General features: G+C 40.6%; 1 protein-coding gene across 10 annotated transcripts in view; it reads left to right on the forward strand.

Moving 5' to 3' along the window:
• Positions 1-11,704: 11,704 nt before the first annotated feature.
• PPA2 (inorganic pyrophosphatase 2) overlaps positions 11,705-22,009 on the forward strand; it is a 96,690-nt gene continuing 86,385 nt past the window's right edge. For 8 of the 10 annotated variants that reach the window (XR_009048732.1, XR_009048733.1, XR_009048734.1 and 5 more), the window contains exon 1: positions 11,705-11,915. Coding sequence is in view for 7 of the 10 variants with exons in the window: in XM_057705190.1 (XP_057561173.1) it covers positions 11,738-11,915 (178 nt within the window). In the remaining 3 variants the exon portion in view is untranslated. Of the gene's footprint in view, positions 11,916-21,742; positions 21,877-22,009 lie in introns of those variants that run through there. The other 2 variants (XM_057705192.1, XM_057705197.1) reach the window with 2 other exon arrangements.

The raw sequence follows: 22,009 nt of genomic DNA on the forward strand, positions 1-22,009 counted from the left end.
CCCATCTTTCAACCAATTCTGTCTTTACTTGCTGGGTGAGTCTGCTTCTTGGGCCATTTATTTCATCAAAACTTGGATCATATCTTTTGTGAAATAGGAAAGAAAAACGTTAAAAAAAATAGAGGACAGAAGACGTCTTATCTGCTCTTCAGTTGTGAAAGTTTTAAAGAGGAATCCAATACACCAACATACTTTTTTTTCCCTTTGTCCTCTATTCTTCTATCCAGCTCTTCTTAACCACTTCTACCAAGTTACTCCTAAAGGCGAAAGGGAAAGAATATATGCCACTCCCCTTTACTAGATGTTTACCATCAGGGATTCTGAGGTAGAATTTAGGGGGTCAGTGAACTTGGATTTTTTTTTTTAAAGATTGTCTTTATTTTCACTTACTTTAAGTAAATTTTAGCATTTATGAATGTAGGCAATAAACCCTATAGTAGTGGTAATACTATCTATGATTTTTTTTAAAGCTCTTTATTGGAATATAATTGCTTTACATTGTCATGCCAGTTTTTGCTGTACAACAAAGGGAATCATCTGTATTTATACATATGTGCCCATATCCCCTCCCTCCCGCTACTTCACTTTGTTTCCAATAGAAATGGTGTATAATTATTATATTATTTTTCTGATATGGCAGATGTCTCTAAATATCATTTATATCCATCACTACTTTATGGTAGTTATTAGATCTATTTCACTTAATGCTTCAGTGAAGAAGCATGTATGTTATTAGATCACAATGTTTTTTCTAAAATATTTTTGTAAATACATTTCAATGTAATTGGTTTCCTTTTTAGCTATGTATATTATTTTATGCATTTACAAACAACATTTTGAGAAGAGTTTCATAGATCTCATAGGTGGCTAATGGGATCCAAGGACCAAAAATGGTCAGGCACCTCTAAAGCCTGACCTAACTTTTCCCTTTTTAAAAAATTGAGGTGAAATTCACATAATATACATTTAACCATGTTAAAATGTATGATTCAGTAGCATCTCATGAAGACTAAATACTGTGCAACCACCACCTCTCTAGTTTCAATACATTTTCATCACTGCAGAAGAACACCACTTACCCTTTGAGCAATCACTCCCCATTCCTCCCCCCACCCCCATCTCCTGACAACCGCTGATCTTTTATCTATGTCTAAGGACTTGCCTGTTCTGGAAATATCATATAAAAGGAATCATACAACACGACCTTCTGTGTCTGATGTCTTTCACTTAGTATCAATGCTTTTGATGTCCTTCCAAGCTGTAGAATGTTTCAGAACTTCATTCCTTTTCATGGCTGAATATCCATTGTATGTATATACCACAACTTGTTTACCCAACTCAGTAACAAAAAGACAAATAACCTATTTAAACAATGGGTAATGGACTTGAATAGATATTTTTTTCAAAGAAGATCTACAAATGGCCAAAAAAAAAAGCAACAAAAAACCCACAGGAAAAGATGTTCAACTTCATTGATCATTAAAGAAATACAAAAAAAACACAGTGAGATACTGCTATACACCCAGTGGGATGGCTATAATAATTTTTTAAAAGAAAATAGGAAATAATTATGACAAGAATATAGAGAAATAGGAAGCCTTGTACATTGCTGGTGGGAATGTAAAATGGTGCCATTGTTGTGGAAAACAGTTTGGTGGTTCCTCAAAAAGTTAAACATAGAATCGCCATATGACCCAGGAGAAATGAAAACATGCCTACACAGAAACTTACATTGGAATGTTTGCAGCAGTGTTACTCAGTGTTATTTGTAATAGCTGGAAAATGGAAATAATCCAAATGTCTATCAATGGGTGAGTGGATAAATTAGCTTCCCTTTTAATAAGAAATCTTTTGTAACAGCATCTTTACGTTCTTGAAATGAAATTGATAGATAATAAAACCTATTACACTGATAATTTTCAAAAAATCGATGTAATGCCTATCATATAAAAAGGACATAAAAGAAGTTTGTAATAAAATTATGCATATTTCAATATTCAAATACTCAGATACCAGTACTTGAGACGTATGAAGTAGTCCTATACTTGCATCCACATGTAGACTTACTGCAAATTAAGAGTTATAAGTGCAGACTGATACAGCATTAGAGATTCAAATACCATGAGCATATTAAAACAATGCAAAAAATACTTTGTGTTATATAAAAAATGGCATTAGTTTTTAGACTGAGATAATTTTGGGAAAAAAAACAGATTTGCAGATTTTACACCTACTTGAATGTCTGATGGGAGATTTGAGAGCAATGAAGTACATAGGACAACATTTTCTTGGGCAGGCCTTCCTAAGTGTTGTAAGATAGTCAGCATCTGTGGCCCCTGTACACAACGTGGCAGTAATGCTCCTCAATCATTGTGACATCAGAAAACACCCTGACAATTTCAGAAATGCCTCCTTGGGGGCAGTACTACCCCTTTGAGAACATGTGGCCCAAAGTTTACTCCCTGAATCTTTGTTTATTTATTTATTTATTTATTTATTTATTGGCTGCATTGGGTCTTCATTGCTGCACACAGGCTTTCTGCAGTTGTGATGAGCAGGTGCTACTCTTTATTGTGGTGGGTGGGCTCCTCACTGCAGTGGCTTCTCTTGTTGTGGGACACGGGCTCTAGGCGCTTGGTCTTCAGTAGTTGCGGCGCACAGGCTCAGTAGTTGTGGCACACAGGCTTAGTTGCTCCGAGGCATGTGGGATCTTCCTGGACCAGGGCTCGAACCCATGTCCCCTGCACTGGCAGGCGGATTTTTAACCACTGCGCCACCTAGGATGTCCCTACTCCCTGAATCTTGAAGTTTCTCTGAAGATTCATGTTTTATCCTTAAAATTGAATGCATATCTGCATTCTGTGATACAGGTGTGTGCCTATTTAAATATATATGTAATTCTCATGTATCTAAACTGCATAGAAGCCAGTCTCAGTATATTGCATTTTCCTTAAAATAAAAAGTCTAACTCTGAAGGTGTTAATGAGTAATATAGATGTCCCTGTAACCTTCAAAGGGCATCTCAGGAAAGAGTTACCCTTCACCACAAATGGCAAAACTTCTATAAAATTCATTTTAAATTTTTCTGCTCTTTTCACAAAGTCCCTCTGTGTCCCCAGATGTCTACCCTTCAACTTTTCCAGCCAGGCTGGCTTCAGATCTTTTCACAATTCTCTCTAAATATTTCACCTTAACATGCTCCACCAACGAGAACAAACATTAGATAATGAAATCCAGTTACCAAGTTTCCTGGTCCCTCCCTCCAAATGGACACAGACTCTGCAAGGAAGTTATCTTGGCATTTATCCCTTTGTCACTTTATGATAGAACAAGGAGTTCCGGCATCTGGATTTTGTTTTTAAGGCTTCCGGCCTTTAGGAAGAGACTTACAGGAACACATGGGCCCTTGGACTTGCTCTCTGCAGCCCTGGCCCCAGCTTCCTTGTTCTGATTGTGCAAACAGCTGTGGTGTTGGCCACCTCCACGCCTTCCTCCAAGGAGCTGCTTACCAATTGCTTTAAAACAAATTGATTCGTTCTCAGGGACTCTTCTGAGAGTGTAGAGTTAGGAAAAGAACTTTGAAACAGTGTCACTTCAGAAAATAAAACGTATAGTTTGCTGTTAGGCATCCTGAAGTCTGAACCACCAACACTGAGGTTCAGAGACCAACCCTTAGCTCCTGGTCGGGTGGTTAGAGGTGTCAGATATGTTGGAAATCTCTTTTTCACTTGAACCAAACATATAGGGTACTTTCTTTATTCAGGGTACCCAGAGCTGTGTCCTAATATTTGAGTGGAACAAGCTTTTCGAGAACTTTCACAAAAACATCCTGCGTAATTTTCGTACAGGTTTATATGAGATCTGTGAACTACAAAGAGAGAAATGATTACCAGTGAACCCTCGCCTCTTTCAGAAACTCATTCTATCTATATTAAGAAGCCTTCAAAGTGGGAGCTAAAATTAGTTGCTATTTAATAACTGTATATGTGGGAAAAATTTTTTTATATTTCAAATTAGGTGTTCAGTAACTCTGCAAAAAAGGACCTCTGGGAGTTTAAGCTTTTCCATGAAGTTAGTGGAGTTAAGGAGTGGAAGGAGGTGGGTAAATTGTATAAAATAAAATTAGATGAGGCATTGGCTTAAAAAGAAAATGACACAAAAGTTTCCTAATAGAAAGCTGGTGTATGCTAGAATCTCCAAAAGAATAACTCCGCCCATAGAATGCCCACGGGGAATCAGCTTCCACTTAAGAGGTTTAGTGATTTTGCAGACTAAGCTGCAAAAGCAGCACAGGATGTCATGCTAAAGCAACAGCTCTTCAAGTTCAGAGCAAATGCATGTTACACATATAGCATCTGAAGGTACTAATGACACTCTTACAGGCACTACTAGTTAGGAAGTTACAATCAAACATAATTTACATTAGATGATAAAGGAAAATACAGTTAATAACAAGAGAAAAAGAATGACACATTTTCTAAATTTAAATTACTAGATATTGTTTCAAAAGTGTTTTAGATGTTGTTTATTGGAATCATTTTTATTTTATTGACTCCATTTTTTACAGCACTTTTAGGTTCACAGCAAAACTGTGAAGGTACAGAGGCTTCCCTTCTACCTTTCACCCACACATGCATCCTCTCCCTCACTGTCAATATCTCTCATCAGTGTGGGACATTTGTTATAGTCGAACCTACATTGATACATCATTACCACCTAAATTTCTTAGTTTACATTAGGGTTCACTCTTGGTGTTGTATATTCTGTAAGTCTTGTCAAATGTATAATGACATGTACCCAATATTTTGGCATCATACAGAATAGTTTCACTGCCCTAAAAATCCTCTGTACTCTGCTTATTCAACCCTCCTCTATCCCCAAACCAAGGTAACCACTGGTCTTTTTACTCTCTCCACAGCTTTATCTTTTCCAGAAATCATATAGTTGGAATATACAGTGTGTAGTCTTTCAGATTGACTTCTTTCACTCAGTAATATGCATTTAAGTTTCCTCCATGTCTCTTCATTTCCATTTTGGCACTGAATAATAGTCCATTTTTTTATTCATTCACCTACCAAAGGACATCTCGGTTGCTTCTCAGTTTTGGAAATTATGCATAAAGTTGCTATAAACAGCCGTGTGCAAGTTTTTGTGTGGACATAAGTTTTTCATTCATTTGGTAATTACCAGCAAGCATGATTGCTGAATCATGTGGTAGGAGCAGTTTAGTTTTGTAAGGAACCACCAAACTGTCTTCCAGAGTGGTTGTAGTATTTTCCCACTCCCATCAGCAATTCATGAGAGTTCCTGTAGCTTCACATTTTTGAGGAATTTGATGTTGTCAGTGCTTTAAATTTTAGCCATTCTAATGGGCGTGCAGTGGTATCTTGTTTTAATTTGCAGTACCCTGATGACATATGAAGTTGATTGTCTTTTCATATGCTTATTTGCCACCTGTAATTCTTTGGTCAGGCACCAGTTCAGATCTTTTCCCCATTTATTTAATGGGTTTGCTTGTTTTCTTATTGTTGAGTTTTTAGTGTTCTTTGTATATTCTGGATACTAGTCCTTTATTAGATGTGTGTCTTGCAAAGATTTTCTGCCAGTCTACTTATGGTTTCAGCTTATCTTCTCTTTTAATATTATCTTAGTTGGTTTTTAGAGCTGAACTTATTACATTTGTTTTCTTTCAAATACAAATAACTTCTTACTTTAAATACATTATAAGGAACAGATCATGTAATATTTTCACAGCATTTTTGAATGAAATTACATAGGCAGTAAAGAGGGGGCCTTAAGTTAGTCAAAACTTACCCTAAAATATTTTCCTATGCAAGAAGAAAAAAATTAAGATTAGAATTAAGTTCAGCTGGAGAACCAACAGACAAAAACAAAAACAGGGGCCTATATAAAATAGATGTTTATTCCTCTCTCATGTAAAAGTCCAAAGGTATGTATACTAGATAAGTACAGCAGCTCTGCTCTGCAAAGTTTTTGTACTGTTATGATAATAACTGTTTCTCAACAGAATGATAATATTTAACTGAGAAATGATATAGAACTTTGACATGTAGTTAGAAGCAAAAAGTATTGCTGACAAAAAGTGGATGAACAGAACTCTAGATAATATTTAGAAATATTTTTGAACATTTCTTTGATAATATGACAAAATTTAAATGTTTGGTAACATAAAAATATTTTTAAAGTTGCCCCTTTAGGGACTTTCCATGGTGGTGCAGTGGTTAAGAATCCGCCTGCCAATGTAGGGGACACGGGTTCGAGCCTTGGTCCAGGAAAGTCCCACATGTGCCACAACTACTGAAGCCTGCATGCTCTAGGGCCTGTGCTCTGCAACAAGAGAAGCCACTGCAATGAGAAGCCCGCACACCACAACAAAAAGTAGCCCCTGCTCGCCGCAACTAGAGAAAGCCCCCATGCAGCAAAGAAGGCCCAACACAGCCAAAATAAATAAATTAAAAACGATTAAAAAAAATAAAGTTGCCCCTTTAGATAAAGTGTTCGAAACGTCAGTGAACTATCACAATCTATGTGTCCCTAAGCAGATAAGTTAGAAAATGTTCAGACTTGTTTTAAAATTCTCATTCCTTTTACTGACTACTGCTATATTTCATGACCCTGCCCCCAAACCTAGCTATTGGCTAGCAAGCGTGAGCAATGGCGATTAGCAAACTTTTTAACTTATTTATTGTGTTGTAGGTCAGGATAATCATTCATTTCAGAGACATATGGTGCTTTTATAAAAGTTAACACATACACGACTGTTCCGCAATTCTAAAATTCTTTAATTTGCTATGAAGGTAATCCAGCATTTTAGAAAATGCCAGCTACAACCATGGTAGACTTTGTGTTGTTTCCCAATGAAGCAGAAACAGAACTGGATTCACTACAAATCTAATTTTTCTCTAGCTCCAACTCCCATCTCTACCAGTTTCATAGTTGTGGGAGTTACTGGGATGTGCCTGGTTAGTGAAGAGCTATTTGCTTCAGCTGTTAGCCTCTCCAGGAATGGCCTTGTCTACTTTGTCCAAGTCATGCCCCTCTGCAGGGAATCCATCCAGTCACTGGGGTTATAAAATGATTTTGGCCCCACACTGGGTGATTCTAACTGGGCATTTAAGCTCTGGAATGTTCTGCGGGGTCAGCTGAGGTGGTTGTTGAGCCTGCATCACAGCTCAACTCCCTCTTACCTTCATTTCCAAATACTGGTTCCAAGGGTACAACCTAGTAAACACTGAGCGTACTAAACTTGATCTTGGAGTCTGCTCTTCAGAGAATCCAGCCAGTGAAAAGAATTCCATCTTCAATAAGAGCTGTCTGCATTGTTTCAAACTCAACATGTCCCAAGACAAATTTATCATTTTACCTCCAAGTTAATCTCCCACTTTTATTTCCTTTTATCTGACAATAACATCACATGTTGTTCTTCTTCTGTATAAAAAATTGAGTGATTTTTTAAAATAAAAACATTTATTGGCTGTGTTGGGTCTTTGTTGCTTCTCTTGGGCTTTCTCTAGTTGTGGTGAGGGGAGCTACTCTTTGTTGCAGTGCTTGGGCTTCTCATTGCAGTGGCTTCTCTTGCTGTGGGGCATCGGCTCTAGGTGCTCGGGCTTCAGTAGCTGTGGCACATGGGCTCAGTAGTTGTGGCTCTCGGGGTTGGTAGCTCCGTGGCATGTGGGATCTTCCTGGAGTAGGGCTCAAACCCGTGTCCCCCGCATTGGCAGGCAGATTCTTAACCGCTGCACCACCAGGGAAGTCCCTGTGATTTTTTTTTTTTTTTTTGACTCTTCTCTAATCCATTACTTTCTATTTGGCATCAAATTTTGTAAATTTTCTTGACTCCAACATTCCTTTCTATACCCACTACCAGGACTAACGTCTGGGTCCTTATCACCTGATATCTGAGTTGTCAATATCTAGACACACCTTGTCTTTTACTTCCTATTCTGGTCCTTCCTACACGTTAATTCTAAGTGTTTTCCTAAACTAACAGTTTATAAAATCAGTTCCCTATTCAACAACCTCTGGTGTATTTTACAAAGTCTGGAAATGTTATTTAATGGTTTTGTATGTATTTGTCGTTACTCTCCAACTTGTAAACTCCTCGAATTGAGACTTATACTTGGTGCCTGACAATAGCAGGACATGTCAATGATGGAAGCCCATCATTGGGCGAAATCTGAAATAATAAGTATTGGGTAATAAATATTACCCTCAGAAAATCATATTTTAAAATTTTAAAGAACTTTAACCTGGTTTACCTATTATTTCTTATTGACATTACACACTTAATTTTGTTTCTTAAAGATTTCAGTAAATTGTAGGGAATGAAAGACGAGGATGTAAGGGATTAACAATAAGTGAAAACATTTAATAAAATTCATTATTTACTGTTCTGAATGCAAGATAAACTAGGTAACACCTGAAAATATAATTTGCAAAGTAACAAGTGTCAATATTTCCTTTTAAGTAAACATTTCATATTCTAAAAAAGCTGAATATTTTTATTAGCTTCTTCAAGTCAGGATGCACATAACTTGTTGGCAATTACCAGTACACATGTCGCCAGAGTTAAGGAAAGCTGTTGGCCAGAGGGCCCTTAGAACTATGTGCTGGATTCTCCCAATGGACAACTACAAGTGTTAGGAAACTTTAGAGTGTTAATTTGAGGAAGAATTCTTCTTTTCACCACTCTCTAGAGAAAGCCATTGTTTAACACTATTCCAAAAAAGAATGAAATTTTGCCATTTGCCACAACAGGAATGGACTTGGAGGGTATTAATGCTAAGTGAAATAAGCCAGAGAAAGAGAAATACTGTATGATATCACTTATATGTGGAACCTAAAATATACAACAAACTAGTGAATACAGCAAAAAAGAAACAGACTCACAGATATAGAGAACAAATTTGTGGTTACCAGTGGCGAGAGGGAGGGCAGGAAGGGCACGATAGGGGTAGGGGATTAAGAGATACAAACTACTGTGTGTAAAATAAATAAGCTACAAGGATATATTTACAACACAGGGAATACAGTCAATAGTTTATAACAACTGCAAATGGAATATAACCTTTAAAAACTGTGAAACACTACGTTGCACCTGAAAGTTATATAATATTGTACATCAACTATACCTCAATTAAAAAAAAAAAAGAAAAGAAAGCCATCATTTTGAATGCCATGGAGCAATAATATGTCTAAGAATCAGACACCTGGAATGTCTGATCTTATTCTAAGAGCATATAGATAATTAGAAATTAGCCCACAACTGTATCCCAATAGGATTTTGCCTTGTTGAAACATCTGAACTTCAAAGGTTGATAGAAAAATTATGCTTTTTTTCTACATGAGGAAAAAATAAAATTACACTGCCACTGTGATATATGCACAAAAGAAATTTCCCTCTTTTTTATGGGAGAGTCCACCTTACAGTTTTTAGCCTAATCAAGTTGACAGATTACAAAGCCACCGCTGTTGACAAAAACATTTTAGGATCTATGATCTAAGTCGTGACTATTGACAATATTTTCTAGACATCCTTTTGGGAACTTGGGTAGACCAGTCTCCTAATTATAACTGTCATGAAGTAATTGGAGATGCTGAAAGAACTCAGGCGTCCAGGAATGTGAATCTTGTTCACAACTGGAGCAGAAATATGTAAACTTCTCATAGACCTTTCCAAGCAAGTTGAACTAAAGGAAAAGAAAATGACATGTGTGGCAGACGGCTGGTTGTTTGCCAATATTTGGTTTCCATTTTTTTCTGTAGCAGCATGGCTCCTAATTTTTATCTGGGTTTATGACCACCCAGAAAAAAGACTGCTAATTTATAGTTAGCTATGGACAGTCAACTAAGTGCTGCTCAGTGGGATGCAAGTATATGTGGTGTATGTAATTTCTGGGATGTGTTTTGAACTATGAGGGTTACCTTAGTGATGGAGATCACACACATCAGAGCAACAGGATAGAAATAACGTGGCTCCCTCATATAGGAGAGCCCTGTATCCCTTACCTCCAGACACTGATGTTGATCAAAATCCTGACCACTGCCTAAATAGATGTAAGTACAACCCTCTCTATATAAAGTTACATGATGACTATAGATCATCTTGGTAAGATTTCTGCTTTCAGGTTTTTGTGAGTAAAAGCTTGTTTCCGTCAGTTTTTAAAAATCTTGTCTATCTTGTTAACATTAATAACCAGAGGATGTAGTTTGTAGCCATGGAACAGAGAGGTTAACTCGTTTGAACTGGATCAGATCTGTAATCGTGACTTAATTACTATAAATTAATTAACAATGTTACATAAAGATGCTTGTCTTATCTCGCAAGAGCCAGGATTTTAAGTCGGAATTATATTTTTCATAAATTTATGTATTCATTGTGCTTACTAACATTTCACTTAGTAGCTAATTTTTATTACAGTAGTTTAGGAGATGTTTATTTTTAAAATGGCTTCTCTTTTAATTAAGACAATTTCACTTAGTTTTTGCAAAGATCAAAAGTGAAATTTTTTGCCTCTTTTTGTAATATTGCTACTCTTCTCTTTTTATATTTTAATCTATTTTTAATTAAAAATTTATTTAGGTAAAGCTGATGTACAATATTATGTTTCAGATGTATAATATAAATTTACTACTCTTCTTGCTTGTACTTTTATAGACTAAATAACTGAAATATTTAATTTTCTGTAAAAGTTTTAATTTCTTATTTAAAACCGTCTAATGCTCTCTTCTGGACTCTCGCATTCTGATTTATTACAAGAACTGACCTTCATATTTGACAAGGAGGTCATTGATAACCTTGTGAAGGTGGAGGAAGCTATCTGGACCGAGACAAGGGAAGAATATGAAAGAGTGGAGATAGCGCCTGTAGACGATGATTCCGGAAGTTTTTCTGTAAAACCGATAACCAGAATTTCATATGCTTATGAGAAAGATCTGGTAGAGAAGGAGTTCCGGGAACAATTGAACTCAACAACAAAGGAGCCATTAGCTACGCAAGGCACGACGCATGCTCAGTTCTTCAAAAATACTAAATCTCAAATCTTAAGTGCTTGCAAGGTAAACAACGCAGCGGGCCAGTTGGGGGGAAATGGTCAAGTTCACAAACATAGAGACACAGTACCAAGTGCCACTGTAGGAATGAAAACGTAAGAAAAAGGAAGGATAAATCACTTCTACTTGGGTTAAATAGGAAAGGGCTTCATGGAGAAGGCATTTGAGGAAGCTACCGTGTTTTGGTTCTCTAAGTCATGTCAAGGTCAAGTCCTCACAAGGAGGCCTGATCATCGTGTCTCATAGTGATGTTTTTGCGTGCATGCATGCTTGTCTCCTACATAGGACAGAATCTAGAGCAGTGCTTGGACAGAGTAATCACTCAATATTAAACCCCTATAATAAAAATTATGATAGTAAATTCTGTCTGGATGCGTGAGTAAAGGAGTGAATGCATGTATGCATTCATGAGGGGCAGTGAGCGCCTCAGGGGTGGTGGATCTTGTCTTGATCATCTTTGAACCCCGGCCTCGCTTGTGGGTACCTTGTGCATTCCCGGCAAGCGCTCCAAGTTCAAAGAGCGGTCTCCCGGGCCCCAGCTTGGAGGGGGCGGGGTTCCAAGCCCCGGGCCGGGAGTGACGACTCCGGGCGGCAGGGGGCGCTGGCGCGCGGCCGGGCCGGTCCCCCGGCACCACCCGCGCGAAGCCGGACCCGAGTCTACGCCATGCGCGCGCTGTTGCCGCTGCTGCGCACCAGCGGGGCCTGGCGGGTGGGCGCCCCCGCCGCCGCCGCCCGCCTGCCGCGGGGAGCGAGCGCGGGGCCCGGGCCGCGCCGCGCCATGGCCTTGTACCGCACGGAGGAGCGCGGCCAGCCCCACTCCCCCGGTTACCGCGTCTTTTTCAGTAAGTAGCCGCGCGCCGCGCCGGGGGCTGCGGACGGGAGCGCGGGCGGCCTGCATCCCTCCCGCTGTCGGGCCCGCCGCCATCGCCGCGCGGTCCAGGCCACCTTCTCGCGCGCGCGAGGGCCCGCGCCGAGCCGCGGGAGCCGCCGGAGATGGGCGCGGCGGCCGGAGTCCCCGAAAGCGGGGCGCAGAGACGCGGGGCGGCAGGCTGGGCCGCACCGGGGTCTCCCCGCGTCCGGCCAACCGCCCTCCCGGAGCCGCGGGCGGAGCGCGTGGGGGCGCGCCCGGTCCCCTGGCCCGGCCGACCGTCCGGCCGCCGTCGTCGGCCCAGACCCCGCCGCCGTCCTGGGTACGCGCAACTCTGCGGGGGAACCCGGAGGAGAGGCGTCCGCCCGTCGGCCCGCCCTCCGGGTGGGCGTAGCAGAGCGCCTCCCTGGGGGGAGGGCCGCCCGCGATTGGAGAGGCAGGCGGGACCCCGGAGACGCCTGGTCCAGTGGTTCTTCTTTTTCGGGGCGGGGACTGTGATGGAGGATCTCCCAGCGACGTGAATTTAATACTCGCGAGTTTGCACCTCGAGTGCGATCCACGATCGGGAGCCTCGTCGGTTCCAAAGCAGCCCCTTCTTCTCCGCAAATTGAGCAAACCCAGAGGGCGAAGCGACCTGGGGCACGGACCTGGCCGACCGAGATGGGGAAACCCCCGGGTCCCCATTATTCTCATATTTTTCTTTGCACCCGGATGCTTCGCTGTGTAGGTTAGCTGTGATGTGAAATTGCGAGGTCGGCTGAGTTGCTTTCATGCCTCCCTGATTTCAGAGCCCCTAGGGGAGTAGAACCCTTTTTTTCTGTAAAGGCGGCCTTGCTTTCGCCCACCTCTTAGGAACACCAGCACTAGAGGCTCTCAGATATCTGCTCGAATCCTGGGTTCTTTAGCTCGTACCTCTGTGACCCTGGACGAGTTTCCTAACTTGCTGAGCCGTCGGTAAAATAGGGCTGTAAGAATAACATGGTGTAGTGTGTATGCAAGGTGATTAGTCACAGGGTGTAGCATACAAACTCTGTTGTTAATAATATTTGTGATAGTTATTAATACCTGTAATTTATAAGATGTTACACGTATCATACTTGAGCTTAGCCTTGAGGAATGTTTTATAGGAGGGAAAACTGAATTTGCATAGTTCTGTGGTTGTAATGCAGCTGATACTAAAATTCCCATTTTCTTCAGAATTGACTCCATATTCTTTTTCCATCCTTATTTGGTCAAGACTGATCAGATAGAGAGGAACCACTAACAAGAAGACACAGATTTCTGAATGGGTCGTCCAGAAGGTTACAAAGTGATGGTCTGAAGAACAGCTTTCCATAGAAACACCGTTATAAAATGGCAGTTAGGTTTTTAAGTACATAAAAGCTGTTGCACCCATCAAATGCTGAAAGTATTCTAGATTTGCAATAAATACAGTAATAAATGAGAGACCAAAAAGTCAATAAATATCTATGAAGTGTGCTGGACACTATTAGCTGTGGCACTGAAGAAATTTTAGTTACAGGCCCTAACCTCAAGAGATGCGTAATATCAATATAACTAATTAAGGAAAATATAAAACACCCTAAAAAATTCAAATAAAATTATTTGAATGTTGGCTGAGAAGAAAACAGTCTTGAGGCTTCTGGGGCATATGGTGTAGCCCACTGAGCACTGACTTTAGAATGAGGAATCTTAGGCGTTAGTTCTGGCTCTGCTGCAGCTCACTATGTGCTGTTGGCTAGGTGATGGCTTCATTTCTTACATGGTCAGTTTCTTTAGCTGTAAAATGAAGCAGTTGACCTTCCAGTGATCTTCAGGGTCCTTCTTAGTGCTGATAGTCCTTGGAGGCATTGGATGAATAATAGGTACTCTTAACATTATCTGTTGGGGCTGGGCCTCTATTAGGGTTTTTGAGGCAATATTGGCCTCTCACTGTAGTTTCTTTCTTTCTTTCTTTTCTTTCTTTTCTTTTCTTTTCTTTTCTTTTCTTTTCCTTCCTTTCTTTCTTTCTTTCTTTCTTTCTTTCTTTCTTTCTTTCTTTCTTTCTTTCTTTTTCTTTCTTTCTTCTTTCTTCCTCTTTCTTTCCTTCCTTCCTTCCTTCCAGAACTTTTATTGAGATACAGTTAACAGACAATAAACAGCATATATTTAGAGTGTACAATTTGGTATCCCAATCTCCCAATTCATTCCCCCCCAACCCTCCCTGCTTTCCCCACTTGGTGTCCATGTGTTTGTTCTCTACATCTGTGTCTCTATTTCTGCCTTGCATTTCCTCTTTCATAGTTGTTAGCATTTGCCTTATGTATTGAGGTGCTCCTATATTGGGTGCATGTATATTTATAATTGTTATCTCCTCTTCTTGGATGGATCCCTTGATCTTTATGTAATGTCCTTTTTTGTCTCTTGTAACATTTTTTGTTTGAAAGTCTATTTTATCTGATATAAGTATCGCTACTCCAGGTTTCTTTTGATTTTCGTTTGCATGGAATATCTTTTTCCATCCCCTCACTTTCAGTCTGTATGTGTCCTTAGGTCTGAAGTGGGTCTCTTGTAGACAGCATATATATGGGTCTTGTTTTTGTATCCATTTAGCCAGTCTGTGTCTTTTGGTTGGTGCATTTAGTCCATTTACATTCAAGGTAATTATTGATATGTATGTTCCTATTACCATTTTCTTAATTGTTTTGTTTTTGTAGGTCCTTTCTTCTCGTATGTTTCCTGCTTAGAGAAGTTCCTTTAGCATTTGTTGTAGGGCTGGTTTGGTGGTGCTGAATTCTCTTTGCTGTTGCTTGTCTGTAAAGCTTTTGATTTCTCCATCGAATCTGAATGAGATCCTTGCTGGGTAGAGTATTCTTGGTTGTAGGTTCTTCCCTTTCATCACTTGAAATATATCATGCCACTCCCTTCTGGCTTGCAGAGTTTCTGCTGAGAAATCAGCTGTTACCCTGATGGGAGTTCCCTTGTATGTTATTTGTCATTTTTCCCTTGTTGCTTTGAATAATTTTTCTTTGTCTTTAATTTTTGTCCATTTGACTACTATGTGTCTTGGTGTGTTTCTCCTTGGGTTTATCCTGCCTGGGACTCTGTGTTTCCTGGACTTGGATGGCTATTTGCTTTCCCATGTTAGGGAAGTTTTCAACTAGAATCTCTTCCCATATTTTCTCGGGTCCTTTTTCTCTCTCTTCTCCTTCTGGGACCCCTATAATGCGAATGTTGGTGCATTTAATGTTGTCCCAGAGGTCTCTTCAGCTGTCTTCAGTTCTTTTCATTCTTTATTCTTTATTCTTTTCCACATCATTGATTATCACCATTCTGTCTTCCAGCTCACATATTCGCCCTTCTGCCTCAGTTAATCTGCTCTTGGTTCCTTCTAGTGTATTTTTCATTTCAGTTATTGTGTTGCATATCTCTGTTTGTTTGCTCTTTAATTCCTCTAGGTCTTTGGTAAACTTTTCGATCTTTGCATCCAGTCTTTTTTCAAAGTCCTGGATCATCTTCACCATCATTATTCTGAATTCTTTTTCTGTAAGGGTGCCTATCTCCTCTTCCTTTAGTTGTTTTTCTGGGGTTTTATCCTGTCCCTTCATCTGGTACAAAGTCCTCTGCTTTTTCATTTTCTCTATCTTTCTGTGGCTGTGATTTTCATTTGCACAGAATGAAATATTGCTGATACTGCTTGATTCTGCTGTCTGCCCTCTTGTGGAGGAAGCTATCTAGGAGGCTCCTGGGTGCTTCCTGATGGGAGGGACTGATGGTGGGTAGGGCTGGGTGGACAGAGCTCAGTAAGACTTTAATCCCATTTGGTGGGTGGAGCTCGGTAAAACTTTAATCTGCTTGCCTGCCAGTGGGTGGGGCTGTGTTCCCACCTTGCTGGTTGTTTGGCCTGAGGCCACCTAGCATTGGAGCTTAAAGGCTCTTTGCTGGGTCTAATGGTGGACTCTGGGAGGGCTCACGCCAATGAGCACTCCCCAGAACCCCTGCCGCCAGTGCCCCTGTCTCCTCGGTGAGCCACAGCTGCCCCCACCTCTGCAGGCAACCCTCCAGCACCAGCAGGTAGATCTGTTTCAGTCTCCTATGGGGTCACTGCTCCTTTCCCTGGGTCCTGGTGAGCACACTATTTTGTGTGCCCTCCAAGAGTGGAGTCTCTGTTTCCCCCAGTCCTGTGGAGGTCCTGCAGTCACATCCTGCTGGCTCTCAACGTCTGATTCTCTGGGGATTCCTCCTCCCGTTGCTGGACCCCCAAGTTGGGCAGCCTGATGTGGGGCTCAGAACCCTCACTTTAGTGGGTGGACTTCTGTGGTGTAACAGTTCTCCAGTTTGTGAGTCACCCATCCAGCATTTATGGGATTTGATTTTAACACGATTGCGCCCCTCCTACCATCTCGTTGCTGCTTCTCCTTTGTCTCTGGATGTGGGGTGTCTTTTTTGGTGAGTTCCAGTGTCTTTCTGTCCTCACTGTAGTTTGTTTCTTTAGCTGCAAATGTATTTCAGACTCATGATTTTCTTTAACTGGAATACCGCAAATAAAATATATATATATATATATATATTTCACTCCTTTGGAACAAATGATAGAAAAGAAGAAAAAAAAGGTTTTACTGAGGTAAATGGGCATAAATTGGAAGAAAGGCGGGTGTGGTTTGGGGGAGGGGCCAGGTGGTGAGATGGTCACTGGAAGGTGTTGTTGGGTTGAACAATTCCTGAACTGAACACCAGATGGCAGCCTTGGCCCAGGACTGCTTATTGCTTGCTGGAAGGGGTAGGACAAAGTGAAAGGAAGCCCCTTTAGGGTTCAGGAGTAAGGGGGAAACTGAACAATTTGCTCATTATAAACATGGTTACAAATTGGGTATTTTATATTCTGGCAGTGTGTGTGTGCAGTAACATGGTGCAGTTCTCTCCCTTCAAAGAAGAGCCTGAACATAGCACTACTTGGCTAAAAACTATTGTTTAGTATTATTACAGTGGAGTCATTTCCCCCATTTCCAGATGTGTCCCAAGCCTCTGAAATACTGGTGCAGTTGGGAGGTAGACTTTTTTGCAGTTCATTTCTGTAAATGGTTCTCTTTACCACCATTCAGAAGAATTAGAATAAATGATAGATGCAATACGTTTTCCCCCCTTTTAATTGGTGTTGAACTTTGTAGGAACAATATTGAAGTGAGACAGGGTGACAGAGGGGAAGGAACATCCTGGTGGGAATCATGAGGGCTCCTGGCCCTGTAATTAGCTTTTTGTGTGGCCTTGAGTGAGTAATTGGACCTCTGTGTACCTCATCTTATTAAACCATGGAAAGGGGATTGGACTTGAACATTTCCAAACTGCTTAGTTGAGCACAAGCATCCCATGGTATGTTCCTAGGTTTTCTTTAAAGGAAGAGCTTCATGGTTTAATAAGTTAGCAAAATACTTCCCATTTTATCACCTTGGGGAGTCACAATGTGCATATTAAAGGTCTTGGAAATTGTTATGTAAAGTAACTTGTCCCAAACTTTTGAATCCCAGAGCCCTTGTTTCTCAGAACATTTATTGACATCTTAGTAACTCTAGAGTTTCATGGAATTCTATTTGAGAAGCACTGGGTTCTAGACTAATAGTCAGAACACTTAGGTTATAGGCCTGGCTTGACTATCTTGGGCATCACTTGACATCCCTTAGCTTAATTTCTCCATCTGTAAAATGGGGATAGCACTGATGATTTTGTAGAGCTGCTGTGGCAGTTAAATGAGACCATGTTTGTAAAGATTATCAGTGTCTCATACGTGGCACATGGTTAATGTTTAACATGTGTTATTTCTTTTTCCCTTTTGATTTTAAGACCAAAATTCTTGTTGTTACATTTTGTGAAAAGTGAGAATGATGGAATGTGGATAGAATTGAATACTTCGAGTATGTCCCAATTTATTAATTACAAGTCTCATAGTTTTAATGGGTATTGACCTGTAGTCTTTTGAATTAGCTGTGAAATCATAGTGAAGTAGGACTTTTCATATGGGACCAAAGACATTGCATACCAATATTCTTTTGGTAGTCTACGTGTTTTTGTTTTGTTAATAACTTGAAAATTCATTATTTTAGATTTTTTAACTTTTCTGAAAGGATGAGGAGAAGCTACACTTTTCGTAGTTCGGATTTTTTTTTTACTATGGGATAGGTGACTGGTTCACTTAGAGAAATAGTGCTGTAGATAATTCAAGTTGCTTTCATTTAGCATGAGAATGAATCATGCAGTTCTTTAACAATGAATTTGTTTTATCATTTGTAGTAAGGATATGCTTATGTTGAAATTACTATATGTTTTTTCTTTTTAAGTACGTCATTTGAATAGTAGGAGGAATCTGCCATTGAACGTACCACACATTTGGACTTAATAAAGTATACTGTAATACATGAAACGTGGGTTTGAGTCTTAAATGTGAATTCCTGTAACCTTTTTTTTTTTTTAAATTTGACCCATATCATAGAACTTGAATTGACATAGTAGATCATAGTGGTTATTGTGTGAATGTAAACATTAGTTATATTTATTTGGTTTTTGTCATTGCTACAGCTTCCGATAAGAATCTCTATAAATGGTTTTAGTAATGATGTGTAATAGTATGTTGGTACTTGGCATACATGTAGCTATTTGGTGTATATAACATATAGAATCAGGTATAAATTTTGCAGTTCATTCAGTTTTCTCACTTGCTAACACAAGTAGTAAACTTTCATCCTGAGCCAACTTGCAGTTATAAGAGAAAAACATATGTTATAGATTACTTACAAAATGATAGAATAAAATCTCATTTCAGCCCAGTTAAAGGGAAAATTTTGACACTCTTTGGCAATATCTAGTGTATATTGATGGGCCTGGTAGAATTCATTAGCTTACGCCTAGTAGGTATGTAGTCTGATTTTTGACAAAGTGAAATACCAGGAGAGGATGACAGGGTGACTACGACTGTTTATCTTATCCCCTCCTAATAAATATCCTATTAAAGTGATAGTAGGTGGGTAAAAAAGCATAACCCTGACACATAAGGAGCCATCAGAGCTGGTGATTTCAAGATATTTATAAAGAAGAAAAGCAGATGGTGGTGTGGTTATTGGTGAAGCAACACGGAGGTGGTCCCAGCTGAAGTCTTTGTGCTTCAAGGGGCTGTAGTTTTGGAAGAAGCTGAACTGCTTCGCAGAACCTCAGAGAGTTTGTGGACATGTTGATGTCAGATCGGAGAGAGGGTGAGAGAGAGATGTGGAGCTTGACAGAGGGGGTACAACTTAAGCTTTATTATGGGATAGCACACAGATGTTCACCATGCAGGCCTGGGGCTTAGGCGACGGGCCAGTTCCTTCCATAGAAATTGAAGACAGTGGTTGGAGGTCAGTAGGACAACCTGATGGTGTTGCTGCCCAACAGAGCTCTGGTCTGTGACATTCAGGGAACTTCCCCATGTCACAGCCCGCCTCTAAGCCACATGTCTCCGAGGGAGACTGGCTATTCACCAAGCCTCTCTGTGCACACATCAGTGTTCTCTAGTCTCTTATTAAATATAAACCAAATTGTCGGGAATCACCTTCAGCCAGGTTTTCATCACTGCTACCCTGTCTACCAAACAGCTCTGTCAAAAGGTGACCTCCATGTGGCCAATTTAACGATCAGTTTAAAATTCTCAACAGTGAGAGCTGTGAATTCTCTACAGTGTTTTCACAATCAAGCCCTCTTTCTTCTTTGAAATATTTTCTTTTTCCTTCTGGGGTGATGCTTTTATCTTCCTTCGATGGCTTCTCCGTCAGCGGCCTCCCTTGCTGGATACTCTGATCTTACCTCTAACCTTTGAAACAACCCAGGACTCAGCATTTAGCCCACTTTCCTATCTGTTCTCTTTCTAGGGCAGGGCTTGGCAAGTCCTTTCTGAAAAGGGCCGGATAGTGAATAGTTTAGGCTTTGCAAAACATGTGGTCTCTCCCAACTACTTAACTCTGTGTTGCAGGGCAAAAGCAACCAGAGAGTAAAAGTATGAGTATGGCTGTGTTCCAACAGGAGGTTATTTATAAAAATAACAACAGGTCATGTGTTAGATTTGGCCCCATGGGCCAGAGTTTCTGTTGTCACTTTTGCTCTAGATGATCCCATCCAGTCATGTAGCTTGAGATACCATCTATGCATCCTAGATTTGTCACAGTAGCCTTTGTCTCTTCTTGAGCTCTAGATTTACAGATGCAGTAAATGTGCTCAGTATTTCCACTGAAATGTCTAGGAAGCATCTCACGGTTAATGTATACAAAACAGCTCCTGATCCCCCACCTTCCCCCAACTGTTTCTTTCTGTCCTCACACCTATAACCAGTGACTTAGGGATGGTTGTTGCATCACCACTGCTCTCAGCCCACATCTAGTTCATTAGTCTCTCCCTTCAGGCCAGCTTTCCAAATGTATGCAGAAGGCAGTTCTCGCCACTCCCACCCTTGCCGCTATATCCACGTCACCATCGTCTTTCACTTGACCAATTGCAGTAGCCTCCTGATTCTTCACCCGCCTCCACCGTTGTTCCCTGAAGTCTGCTTGCCACCAGCAGTCATCTTGATTCTTTAAGTTGTAAGTCTGATCATGCCAGGTTCTGCTCCTCGTACGCAGGTTCCCGTGTGACCTGATCCTGGGCTTGCTTCCTCTCTGAGTTCATCGCTGACCTCTCTTCCTTTTGATCGTTGTGCTTCAGCCAGCCTGGCCTCCTGGCTGTTTCTCAGGCCTGCCCTGCTTATTCCTGCCTCAGCACCTCTGAGTGCGGTGCTGTCACTGCACAGCACACCGCGTGTAGTGTTGCTCTCTAGATGTCTGCTTGACCGACATCCTCACTTCATTCAGCTCTGTGCTGGAATGTTACCTATCAGAGAGATCTTCCCTGGCATTTCCCTATTTCCATTTTCCCCTCTTTTCTTGCCCTGTACTTGATAGAGCTAAAAACATATTCATATTCATTGCTTCTATATACTGTCCCTTCCACCAGAATATAAGTTCCATAAAAGCAAGGAATTTGTATAGCTAGTACTTGAAACAGTGCTTGGTATACTGTATGTGTTCAGTACATATTTACTGAATGAATGATTTTAAGAAAACCTTATAAACTAAATGCGAAAAAAAGAAAGTAGAAGGAGGAGAACTTGAATTTTTCAAAGTCACGTGGGTGTCTTGTGAGATTTCAGGGGCAATTGCACCCATTAAGAAGGAAGAGGAGGCTATGAAGAAAAGGCAGTCAGAGAACAAGAACTCCTGGAAATTAAAAATGTGATTGTTAAGACAAAGAAGTCAGTGGAAGGTGTAGTGGGTCGAATGGTGTTCTGTTGTTTTAAGCCACCAAGTGTGTGATAATTTGTTATAGCAGCCCTAGAAAGCTGACACAGAGAAGCTAGAACATAAGGTAAAGAAATCTACCAGAAAATAGAACAAAATGTCAGAGACAGCAAAAAATCAGGTAGAAGAAGAGATGTCGAGATTTAATCTAGGAGGTCTAGCATTTGGCTAATGTGAGTTTTGGGAAGAAAGAACAGACAAAATGAAGAAGAATTTTCAAAGGAATAATAGAAGAGAGCTAAGAATTTAAGTACCCAGTGTTCTGAGTCCCAGACACTTTACTGTGAAATCTCAGAAAACTGAAGCTTTTAATAAAGAAGACTCTAAAAGTCCCTGGGATTGGGGACAGGGGAGCGAGGTCACCTGCAAAGGACTGAGAATCAAACTGATATCTGACTTAACCAGCAGCACTGAAAGCTCAGAGACTGGAGTAACGCCTTCAGAATGCTGAGATAATATCTTTCCTCCTAGAATTTACCCAGGCAACCATTAATCTACGGTGAAGTCTAAATCAAGACGTTTCAGACATTTAAGGACTTGGGAAATGTACCTCCCATGCATCCTTTCTTACACAGCACAAGTGAGGGATACGCTCCTGCAGAACACGTAAGTAAACCAAAAAAGGTGAATGCGTGGAATATAGAAAACAGCTCTAAGCTGGAAACCAACAGAGCAGAGTCTCAGGGCGCGGAGAAACATCTAATCCACGTTGCAGCAGGGAGAATGAGATTTCCAAAGG

The sequence above is a fragment of the Hippopotamus amphibius genome, chromosome 13 (assembly GCF_030028045.1).
Source record: "Hippopotamus amphibius kiboko isolate mHipAmp2 chromosome 13, mHipAmp2.hap2, whole genome shotgun sequence".
Taxonomy (NCBI): domain Eukaryota; kingdom Metazoa; phylum Chordata; class Mammalia; order Artiodactyla; family Hippopotamidae; genus Hippopotamus; species Hippopotamus amphibius.